At 37.2% G+C, this 12,803-nt stretch overlaps 1 protein-coding gene across 4 annotated transcripts in view; it reads right to left on the bottom strand.

Moving 5' to 3' along the window:
• MAP4K3 (mitogen-activated protein kinase kinase kinase kinase 3) overlaps nt 1–12,803 on the bottom strand; it is a 188,724-nt gene that overhangs the window by 50,763 nt on the left and 125,158 nt on the right. For all 4 annotated transcript variants that reach the window (XM_060309558.2, XM_030857860.3, XM_060309559.2 and 1 more), the window contains exons 9-13: nt 9,021–9,152; nt 8,762–8,824; nt 8,595–8,676; nt 8,382–8,492; nt 3,748–3,826 (exon numbers count right to left, since the gene is read on the bottom strand). In XM_060309558.2, the coding sequence (XP_060165541.1) occupies nt 3,748–3,826; nt 8,382–8,492; nt 8,595–8,676; nt 8,762–8,824; nt 9,021–9,152 (467 nt within the window). The remainder of the gene's footprint in view (nt 1–3,747; nt 3,827–8,381; nt 8,493–8,594; nt 8,677–8,761; nt 8,825–9,020; nt 9,153–12,803) is intronic.

Genomic DNA, 12,803 nt, shown 5'->3' with positions numbered 1-12,803 from the left:
GGTAATTTGTTATACAACAATAACTACACTTCTGCAGCTAAAGTATAAACTAAATACTAGAGCCAACATAAATTGACTGTACTACATTCACCCTTCCCCCTGCTATTCTAATTTAATGAATGTTTCACTACCTTTACCTTTAATTTCTGTATCTCATTATCATTGTCATTATCTACTTTTATAACCTGGGTACAGCATTCAAGACCACTGAGATAAAAGCAGAGGCACAAATATAAAACATTAAAAAGAAGAAAAACAGACAGTCACAAATAATATCACCGCTCAACTAGTAAGAGCTCAGCCAAAACAGCAGTTCTCAATCGAGGCAGGGAAGCGAGTGAGATTTCAAAGTACAATCGTTTTATAACTGTTTTGATTTTAGCTTAGTATGTATGGTTTACTGTGAATGTTAATGCCAAATAAAGGAGATCATGAGATTTGAATATTTAGCAATAGGAGGCACAAGTAAAAAAGGTTGAGAAACACAGCCCTACAAGATCTCCAGTTGTGTGTGAAGAAGTATGTATATGCTTTATAGCTGTTATGCACTAGATATCAAATTCTGGCCCTTAGAGATAAGTAGGCTGTTCAATAATGGGTTCCTCAAACCTGTGCACATATGATCACATATCAAAGATTACAAAATAGATTTTATTAAGGTATTAAAACATATTATATATATACACACACACACACACACACATATATATATACATATATCACGTTGACAGAGGCCCTATTGAACAACTCTCACCTAAACTTGTCATCAAATGGCAAAATTAAATCTGTAATAAAATTACATGAGGACAGTTTCATGCATTATCTGCCTTGTGTTATCATCACATGTGAACATGCCTGTTTCCACCAGACTGCATAATCACTAAGTACAGGGGTGCAGGGATGCTGTCTTAGACTTTCATTTTTATTATTATTATTTTTTGGCTGTGTTGAGTCTTCGTTGCTGCACGCGGGCTTTCTCTAGTTGCGGCGAGCAGGGTCTACTCTTCATTGCAGTGCATGGGCTTCTCATTGTGGCAGCTTCTCTTGTGGAGCACGGGCTCTAGGCTTGTGGGCTTCAGTAGTTGGGGCATGCAGGCTCAGTAGTTGTGGCTTGCGGGCTCTAGAGCACAGGCTCAGTAGTTGTGGCGCATGGGTTTAGTTGCTCTGTGGCACGTGGGATCTTCCCGGACCAGGGCTTGAACCCCTGTCCCCTGCATTGGCAGGTGGATTCTTAACTACTGTGCCACCAGGGAAGTCCCTAGACTAATTTTCATAGCAAGGACAGAACCCCAACTGTAGTAGGTATTCAATACCCCTGTACTCTGTGGGAACACTTTTCCAGAGACAGGAGCCCATACAGTGAAGTCCCTACAGAGATTCATTCTTCATGCCTTACACTGGTATCACTCTTCTGTTCTATCCAAATTCCCTAAAGTTATGATAAGTTTCTGCCACAAGACATTGCAATACTGTTCAAATAACTGCTGGGCAATCATCCCAGGCTACAGTGCTATTTATGATGTTCTTAATAATGTCGAAAATTCCTCCTTATCTGTAATTGTCTACTGGTCTTGATCTCTGTTTCTGCTACCACCTCCTTGAACGTATGTCAAGCGACACACCATAAATTTATATTTTACTATCCAGATGAAAACTCCTTCTTAGCTTCTTTGAAATAGCTCCGACATGATCACTTGCCGACCCATCACTAGCCATTAGGGGTCAAAACTGATCCTACTATGGCAGACAGGAAGAGCCCCAGAATTATTTCTTCTTAAAGCAAGTCTCTGCTTATCATATTTAACTGAAGGCAGAGGGGACTTCCTAAAAGGGAAAGAGCAACAGACTTTCTGCAAGTGAGCCGATTTTTACATATATGTTGCCCAAACACCATTTAGTTTAATAAAGAGAAAACCCTGGTTGCATGGAGAGATACCATGTAATTGTAAACATAAAACATTATCAAGAGCAACAAATGTATACAAATACTAAAATAAATTATTTTCTCTAAAGCCTGCCTTTATCGTCAATAGCATGACTGATTATTCTATATATCACATCTCACATAAAATCATAAAACATCCTAAGAAAGCAGATACTACAACACTGCATAAGATTTTAAAGCCTCAAACATCAAACCCACAAATTGTAAGAAGTGGTGGTTTTAATCCTGTTGCTACCTCAACATACTAGAGGGATACAACACCTTTCTTACTGGCAAACACAGGAGAAGAGAAGATGTCCATCAAAAGGAGGGCATATCAGAGTCTCAGAAAAACTAGGGTGAAGGCATCTATAGTTTCAAATAGCATGTACACACATGTGCAGTTAGGAGCTGAGAATCACTGATATAAACTAGTAAAGAATGACTAACAGGAAACTGCAATTTGCAGTAAAGGGCCTGACAATACAATTTAAAAACAGAATTGGATAACAAGATAGAAAGTACTTTAGATTTTCAGTAGTACTGAACACATAAGGTTTTCTAACTGCAAAGGCAGCTCTAATCACCTTTTGTATTATTAAAGAAATGACAAAGATGTATTGTAATTACTTTTTGTACATTAAAAAATAATGGGAGGGCTTCCCTGGTGGCGCAGTGGTTGAGAGTCCGCCTGCCGATGCAGGGGACACGGGTTCATACCCCGGTCTGGGAGGATCCCGCATGCCACGGAGCAGCTGGGCCCGTGAGCCATGGCCACTGGGCCTGCGCGTCCGGAGCCTGTGCTCCGCAACGGGAGAGGCCAAAACAGTGAGAGGCCCGCGTACCGCAAAAAAAAAAAATAAAATAATGGGAAATGCTCACATGCTAAGGTTGTCATTTTCAGAAAAATACTTTTGGGGAAAAATTAGCAAATTTAAATCACATGGCTTCAGAGGGAGCTTTAAAGGTTAAGTTTATATGGTCACACAACTAACTGTAGGCAAAGTACAAATCCCAGTCATGGGCTTTTTGTAAATTAGATGGTGCTTTCTTTCAAGAATTTCCTTCTTTTAAGAGCATTTCCAGGTAGCTTCAGCAACAAACTCTGCCAAGAACTTAACACAGCGTACGGTCCAGCCAAAATTCCAAAGGAAGGTTCACAAAGGACTTGCAGTGTGAAAGCCACACAGGCGTGCTGACGTGGTTTCTGAAGTGGAGCCGTGTTTGCGAAAGATCGCTGGGCTGGAAGCCGAGAGATCTAGGGCTTGCTGTTAACCAGGTGTACGACTCCATCCCACAGGCAGATCTATTCATCTCTGCATTTCTTTTTGTTTTCTATTAAATGGTGATAGTGCCTGTCCCTACTTAACCTTACTTAGCTTTTACATGTGCAGACCTCTCCCTCTCCTGGCTCTCCTGGACCATCAGCTTCTATCTAACCTGGGAGCTTGTTAGAAGTAAAGAACCTCAGGTCTCACCCCAGATCTACTGAATCAGAAACCGCATTTTAGCAAGCTCTCTAGGCAAGTTCTATCCACATGGAAGTTTAGGGAGCACTGCCTTGATTACTTCTATCCTGCCTATTCTAGGAATTTTATTCCTCTTCCCAAACAACATAAATACACGCCCCCAGACACCACCAGAAAGTCCTCAGGAGTAAGGAAAATGAAATTCTTACTGCCTTAATTAAACTCTACCTTTCAAAGCATCTAATAAGAAAAACTACTTGGAAGAAAATGAAGCAAAAATAACGGCAACTAAATTAAAACTTGAAATCTTATTTTTTATTGTTAAATTATAAACTGTGTACAGGATACACTTACAGTTTATCTCCGAGCGTGTTTTTTCTTCTCTCACATTTCTACTTGTTGAGTGAATTCTATGTGGGACAGCAACAAGAGGCTAGGAAAGAACAAAATCAATGACAAGCCACAGTCTGGTCCACAGAATTACCCAAATATGAAAGAAATACTTCTCTTCATATAAAAATGGGAACAAAATACAACTTTGCTAATATTTGTTTAAAAAATGGCAACCAGAAACTGAAAGCTTCTTACTCCTCAAACTGGGAGCTTAAGATTAGGGATATACGTTATCCACAGCAGGTTCCCAATAAATGTTCTATGAGTTGAATAGAAATAAATATTCAAAATTGAATATTTCAACAACACAATAGCTGTTCAAAAGCTGCAGCTAGCTTTCCCTGTTGCAGAGGAGAAAATTGTAATTGAAAAAAAATCTGCCTCAACTTCTTATATCAAGAAGGATGAGATAAATGAAATGAAATAATGCTAAAGGCATTAATGATTTATGGTCTTCTTACCTAGTAAACACAACATTTTCCCCACCTTAATGCTTTTTCTTGTAGAAGCAGCACTCTATTTTCTTTCCTTTTATTTTATTAAAATCTCTCTATGTGTACTGTCACTTTCAGAGAGAAATATCCTGGGGGGTAGGCGAAGTGGGGATGAGTTCTTCTTACTATTAATTCATGGACATTCCTCCAACCTTATGGAGTAAAAAAGGCCCTATTTGAAAAGCTTCTGCAACTCCATTCTATACACTCTAAGGCTTCACTTTAAGAGGTGATGCCAGCATCTATTTCATGTACCAAATAGGTTTTTTCTTCTGTGTGTGAAACACTATCTTTGAAGTTTTACTACCTTTGAAGGAGATACACTCTTACACATATCTTTTGGAAAATGTAATTCATAAACATTTGAGCTCAAATTCTTAAGACTCTATAAGGCAAATAAAAAACAGGACCCGAGTTAACTATTCTCAGTGTAGGCACCTCTCAGGAAATAAAAATATATGAATCTAAGACCCAAATATTAAAACATCAATGTAGTAAAACAGTAGCAAATATAATTTTAAAAATTAAGTATTTAAACTTTACATGTACACAGTGATTTGTAGTTTATGAAGTGCTTTCATATACCTTAGCTCGTTCTGTCCTCAAAATAAACTTGTGAAACAAGTATCAGTCTTCATTTTATAGATGAGGACATTCAGCTAGTTAGCCACAGAACAAGAAAAACCCTGGACTTTTGATCACAATATTTGGAGCAAAAACAAACAAACAAAAATAGGTGTCATGTTAGATTAGTCACACATACTGCTGTTATCAGTGAACTTGGATGAAATCTATGCTTTCTATGAGAACAGTTTTACTTTCCCAGCTTCAACAGTGCAATTATAAAATTATTAAATCTTATAATGCTGTACCTAGTACATGGGTTAACATACAGGAGAAGACAATGCTATTAATCACAATTACTTCAATGTGTAGTACTTCTAAAATAGAAACTACATGGGAACCCTACATGAAAAGTCAACTTTCTTCCACTGTGAATAATGTATACTAAACTAAAACAACTAAAGACTAAAGTAGAACTAGTACACATGCTAAATATTTTCAAGAGAATTCAATTTCCACACAGTATTATATAGTATCACAGCAAGTACCGAAATGCTAGTTAGACACATTCAAATTCTGAGTGACAACACAGTACTCAGCAATTATAATTACAAATCATTTGCAAATAATAAGACTCAGATACTACCTATTATGTATAACATATATTGTAGTATTCTATATGTATAAATTACTATAGATTTCTCTGGGGAAAGTATGATCTTAAACTACGGTGGGAAGAAAAGTTACCCTCCTCCCTATCCAACAATTATAATACTAATAACATAGTCTTGATAAGGAGAAATTTCTTTCTCTGCTATATGAGAAAATTTCAGAAGAATCTTTATTCCACAGGTTGCTTCTATATTTGGTTTATTATTTCTCCTCTTTAAACACATTTTAAAGGACTTTATAATTCAGCACAACAAGTAAACAGGATGAAGTAAGGGACAACAATGCAGCATCTAGTGCACTGAAAGAGTACAGGAGGTCCTCGTCCTGTAGTCTTGATATGCACAAATTTCAGTTAGTAGAATATAATTAAATTACACTAGTCCTCTATAACATGGTTCAAATTTCAGTCACTAGTTTATTAGTTGTATAATATTATATAACAATTGTATATTATTCAGTATATTAATCTTATCAACATTCAGTATATTAATTATAATTGCATAAAACACAAACTTCACTGCCTGCTTGTCAGTCCACAGATCACTATGTGAATAACAGATGCACATCATGATCCGTAACTAATCACGTCACTACTTTCAAAGTCTGTCTGTGACTGGTCACTGAGTATCTGTTATTCAGTTCATGCACAGACAGCAAAGTGTGTAGTTGTGTTGTCTCCTTGTCTCTCAGTGATAATATACTCATGTGACATTTTTACAAAAATTGGTAACTGAAAGAAGAAATTAGCCAACAAAGATAAAACTGCTGCAAAGAAACAGAAAGTGATAACTCTGGATAATGTTGGAAATGAAGTTTGAATCAAACATAAATGAAGTTACAGGAGAAAATAGCTGACTGTGAGAATGCTGACGCTGCCACTGTTCAAGAGACTGTGGACACACAGCCAGGGTAACTTAGTGAGGCTGAACCTGACATAAGTGAAGAAAGACGTTCTGATAAAAAGGATGAAGGTGCCCCAAAAGAAGGGGCGCTAGCAAAAAATTTCACATCACAGGAATACTGAGATTATTTCATGCATTGAAAGTTCAAAGGATAAAATACTGGAAGCTGATCTGAACTTAGAAAGGAATCTGACATTCACCAAAGCATAAAGAAGATACTTGTTCTGTGTCATAAAGTTATATGACAAGAAGAAGGCAAACACTATGCAATCTACTCAATAAACAGACTACTTGATAATGAAACAATCCATGGAAGTGGTTTTTTTTTTTAAACAAAGAAAAGAAACAATTCTCACAGGTTCTAATACTTTACAATGTACTAAATAAAATTTTAGTTTTACTATTTTTTCATTCCCCTATACATTTAAAACTGACAATAAGAGAGTTTTTAATCTTCTAACACAAATTTTTTAAGGTCACAAAACAATTATAATTTGTCTCCTTGAGTATTAAGATTGCTTTGCAGGGGACGTCCCTGGTGGCGCAGTGGTTGAGAGTCCGCCTGCCAATGCAGGGGACACGGGTTCGAGCCCTGGTCCGGGAAGATCCCACATGCTGCGGAGCAACTAAGCCCGTGCACCACAGCTACTGAGCCTGCGCTCTAGAGCCCGAGAGTCACAACTATTGAGACCACATGCCACAACTACTGAAGCCCTCGCGCCTAGAGCCCGTGCTCCACCACAAGAGAAGCCACCGCAATGAGAAGCCCGTGCACTGTAAAGAAGAGTAGCCCCTGCTCACCGCAACTAGAGAAAGCCCCGCTCAGCAACAAAGACCCAATGCAGCCATAAATAAATAAATAAATAAATTTACATGCCAAAAAATGCTGTTGGATCCTTTCAAAAAAAAAAAAAGATCGCTTTGCAGGATTTCACCTTACTTGGTCATTTGTACAGTCCTTTACTACCATGAAAATGAAGGAACACCTGTATATTAAATTATAGAAGAATTTATAAAGCAAAACAACAAAACCCAATTTCTTCCTAGTATAAAGTCAATAATACTTTACAATTCTTAAGTTTTTTGTTTTCAAATGCTTTTCCAGACCTTTAAACAAAGGGATAGTAGCTTATTTATAGTTGTATAAAGATGACAAGCTAGAACAATGATGAATTGATAGAAAGGTTCTCTCTTACCTAAGACAATCTGAGACCACCTTTCTGACCACTGAGAGCTATCATTCCTTCAGTATCATCAATGGAATTTACACCATTTTAAGAACCTTCCAAAAGCCAGTCAAGTTCAAGGCTATCCAGCTCAGTTACAGACCCAATAACAGAATTCTGACATGTCACATATACTGAGTTTATCTTAGGTGCCACAATTATTAGCTGAGTTAGGAATGTTACATATGCCAGCCGAAGTGAAGCTTCCATTCATACCAATGCTCCCATGATACTAGGGTTATTTAATTCTCTAACTACACTGGCTCATTTTTAAACACGTCTACAGCAGACAATTTGGGTAATAGTAACTAACAAAGTCAATCCTATACTTTCTACTAACCACTAATAACTCATGAAGTATTGTACAAGGATTCTTTTTGAGAAGAAAATGGAACAGAAATTTTATGTATATTCTAACATCTTGTGTAGGTGCTTCCCATTTTCATTCTCTTTTACAATGGATTATTTATTTGCAACTTCATCTAAAATGACTACTTTAAAAAAACTACAGTAATTTCAAGAAGTAGATTAGATAATTCTGCCTTTGCCATTTTCAGAAAACAGACTCTATAAGTAGTCAACAGGAAAAATCCAGCTCATGACTTCCAAAGTCAAGGAGCTAATCTTCCCTCAAGAGTTGATGTAAACTAGATTCAGAACTTAAAAGAACTGAGTTTTCAGATGTACATACATATATACATGTATGTTATATACTACTTGGTAAAAACAGTTCCTACCTCAGGATCATCATCATCAAAATCATGGTAAGTGGAATGATCTGGATTATTCACTTTATCCAACAGTTCGATTGCCAAAGACCGTGTCAAAGGCTGTGTGACAAACGGGTGCTATAAAAATAAAATAACATAGTACAGAACAACTTATTAGAAGTCTGTTTGAGTGACATTTTATATTTTGAAAAAAGATATATTTCAGGGCAAAAATAATACCTGTAGTAGCTTTTCAGCAGTAGGTCTTTTTTTTGGATTTTTGGTAAGTGCCATTTTCACAAAATGATGAAAACTATTTGACCTAAGAAATTTTGAAAATCAGATTTTAAAATTTCAATTATTTTTTTGCTCATGACTATAAAAGTAAATAACACAAAAATACTTACCACTTCATTTTATCCTTTAGTTTAGGAGGCTGAAAATTGCTTTTTGTCATTAGAAATAATGCTCTGAAAAAATCAACAACCATTACACAGCATTTTAAGATTGCATATTTTAATATATAATATTAATTCTATTACTATAATTCCCAAATAAGGTAAAGCAAGACTAAGAATATTACTTGTTCATGACATAATAAATAATACTGGGGGGGGGAGGCGACCTTAATTTAAGCACAGGATTCTTTAACTATGACACACTGACCTCATTGGGTGTAAGTCAAACATAGGAGGCTGCAGCTCAGCAAGTTCTATGGCAGTGATCCCCACTGCCCAGAGATCACAAAGCTGATTGTACCCGCCTTTCCTCTCAACGGCTGCGACTTCTGGAGCCATCCTGAAGGAAATAGTCCAGAAAAGAAAAATCTATTTATTGCATTTTCCTTCTTATTCCCATCAGAGGCACACCATCACTATGTAAGCTGAGGCCTATTTAGGCCCTGACATCTGAAAAATAAGTATGTAGTACTTAAATGGCTCATATTTCCCAAGATCTCAACATCTCATAAGACTCTCCATCCCAAGCCCCTCCTGATTTCTCCTTTGTTACTTTAAGCTATTTACAATAAAGGTTTATAAAAATTTACAACTATAACAGAGCGACATGTACCAATCTGTCCACATCCCAATCTCTCTCTTCCTCTGTACATGCAGAATTCTACAGAGACATAACATGTAGTAAATAACTTATCATTTTTAGCTCTTCCTTCTTACGTCAATAAACTGCAATCTGGCCTCCGACTGTTTTCACTTGACCAATACTATTTATTGGGGCACCAAGAATCTTCATGTAGTACCTAACTCACATTTACTATAAACTTAAGTGGTTGGTGAAAAGTTATAAAAATGAGTGCTTTTAAAAATATATATTTATTCAGATGAAAGTTACCTGAATTCAGTATTTTTCTTGTTTCTTTCAACTTTACTGTAGTCTTATTCTAATTATACCTCTATAAATTTGTATTTTATTAAATAATTATGTTGATTTTCAAATATAAAAAATTTCAAATCCTAAGCAGTAGTTTTGAAAAGAACTACTTGAGATAAACATTTGAACTCTTACATATCAAAAGTGTGAGTTAAACAGGCAGCCTTACAAGTATGTTTGTTTTCCTGGTATGATTTCAGGAAAGTCAAATATGTCAGTAAGTTAACCAAAAAAAAAAAAATCCCTCTAACTTTCTAAATGCTTGGTCTTAAAATGTTTTTAATCTTTATTGATAGCTAGAGTCCAGCCAGCTGTGGAAATGCCCCAGTAGAGGATGGAAGTACACTGGTGACATATTCTTAACTAGCTGGCCACAGCAGCTGATGTTCTCCCTTCCTCTATAAAAATATGAGTGAAAGATTCCACCCAGTGCACTTGTACTCCTGCCAGTTAAGTTGCATGCTTACCGCAATCAACTGAGTCATCTCTGAACCTGTTTATTTGTTATGTTTGTTATTATAAATAATCTAATTAAATATAATAAAAACTAATTTATTGTGAAGGTAAAAAGAGTAAGCTGTTATGAAAATTAAAGTGTATGCTTTAGAAAAACTTGTTAAAGACAAGTTTCTAAAGACAAAAAAACCAAAAAAATCTGGCAAATGAGGTTAAGAAAATGATAGCTGTAAAAGATTAGGAAGGCTACAGACTGCATAATTCCATCTGTATGACACTGGGGGAAAGGCAAAACTGTAGAGACAGAAATCAGATCAGGTGTTGCCAGAGGCTAGAGACGGGCCAAAAGAATTTACGAGAAGGGCACAAAAGGAAACTTTCCTGGGTGATGGGAACCTATGTTTTACACGGATTGTGGTGGCATTTTTCACTACCACAGAGTGTCTCAAAGTTCATAGAACTGTACACCTAATGAGTCTAAATTTATACCTCAATAAACCTGACTGGAAAAGTCACATGCTTTGTATGTGGCTGCATTTTAGAGAAACACAAACCAGGAAATGTGGATGATTTACATCTAACTAGTTATCTACGCAAAGGAAAGGCCCTGGTCCTACATCAAATGATTGGGGAAAAAAAGAAAAAGTACACTCACATGCTTAAATTGAAATAAGATGTTTAAGGTACATGTGTAGTGTATTAATTTTGAGATTTGCCAATTCCACAGACTTTTTTGATTAACTGAATAACTGCCAACCTTAGTCACAATGAATGAGAGATTCCATTCTATCCTATATCCCTAGAGTTTAGGTGGGAAAGACATGATACTAGAGAGAGGTGAAGAGTCGGAGTGTTCCAAAACATTATTTTGCCTAATTCGCAATTTCACATGCTCCCAAGATACTACCTACTCTATCATTAGAAGAATGACATTAGTTTTTTAACTCTGAAGCTTCAGTTGGAGATCAGTTATCATCAACAAACATTTACTAAGCATGTGTAGAGAATCATGCTAGACCCTGGAGATTCAATGAGAGTTCCTCCAGATGTTTAAAATCAAACTGAGGAGACAGAGTATCTAAAAATAATAACAGATAGCTCTTTAAGCTCTTATTCCTCTCAGAAATCAACCCCGAAAAATAAGAACAAAAAAGAGAAATATAAACGTATCACCTTTGAAAAATCCAGAAGACATATTTGGACTGGAAATGAAATAATACTAAATGATGTGGCAAATAGGAGGAAGGACAAACCTAAGTGTGTGTAGAGGACAAGATCAACTAGCAAGCCAAGAACCCCAGAAATATGTAAAATTTAATGTACGTCAGTTACTACTTTACTGATGACTAGGTTCCAACTAGCTGGTTCTCAGCCCCTAAGAATCCCAGAAAGGCTGACAAATTAGGGTTACAAACTTACAAAAGCAGAGTTAAGCCTGAGGTTGAAAACAGGTATATTTGCAAATGTCAAGTCTAAATAATGAATAGTTAGTCCACCAGATTCCTCTTCTCATCTGTTAAGGCCCAGCAATTACTCCTTCCCCATTCCTACTGGATAAAGACCAACAGAAACTGGACGAGGGGCTTCAGACTCAGACATATCAGGAACAAAGGGGAGCAGGGGCTGCGAGCAGTAGAAGTCTGTGTATAACAATGAGTTCCTCAGCTTCCTTCACTTACTCATTTCCAGGACACTAAAAACTGGGTTTACATGCTACATCCCATGCACACACGGCTACAAATCAGCTTTAAGTGCCTTGCTCTTCAATGTAAACCAGAAGAAAAGGGTTACTAGACATTTGAGGGAAGCCTCCATCATGAAAGCATGAGTCTCAAAAGCTTTGGAAATCTTATAGAAATAAGAACAAAAATGACTTTTAAAAAGTGACAGAAAATTAATGGATTAATCCAAGTGATCCAAGATATAACTAATGAGTTTCAGAAAGAGAGAGAAGGAAAAAGTAAAGCAAAGAAATTATCAAAGAAGTAATGCAAGAATACTTCCCAGAACTGAAAGGCACGAATCCTGATTGAAAAGCACAAATGCCAAGTACAATGAATAAAAGTAAAAATGACAGGGCTTCCCTGGTGGTGCAGTGGTTGAGAGTCCGCCTGCTGATGCAGGGGACATGGGTTCATGCCCCGGTCTGGGAAGATCCCACATGCCGCAGAGTGGCTGGGCCTGTGAGCCATGGCCGCTGAGCCTGCGCGTCCGGAGCCTGTGCTCCGCAAAGGGAGAGGCCACAGCAGTGAGAGGCCCGCGTACGGCAAAAAAAAAAAAAAGTAAAAATGACAAAAGAACAAACAAAAATATTCTGAAGTACACTACCATGTAATACCAAACCATCAAAAAGATTCTAGTAGGGAGGGGTTACATTCAAATATCATGTGTCGACAATTTCAGCCAGTTTTGGAGCCCATGAGCTGCCAGCCCCCCCACCTCTCCACCAGTGTGTGACACATTCCTTCCACATCTACCTATATGAAAGCATCCCTCTGTGATGAGGATGGGGCGGTGGTCCACACATAGTCCAGTGGCAAGAGGGAAAAGTAAGGTGATGTGAGCGGAGCCCTCTTGGTTGTGTGGCTGACAGGGTCTTGCTGC

The sequence above is a fragment of the Globicephala melas genome, chromosome 12, assembly GCF_963455315.2.
Source record: "Globicephala melas chromosome 12, mGloMel1.2, whole genome shotgun sequence".
Taxonomy (NCBI): domain Eukaryota; kingdom Metazoa; phylum Chordata; class Mammalia; order Artiodactyla; family Delphinidae; genus Globicephala; species Globicephala melas.
Note: the sequence above shows the minus strand (reverse complement) of the source record. Positions and strands in the feature narration are given on the sequence as shown.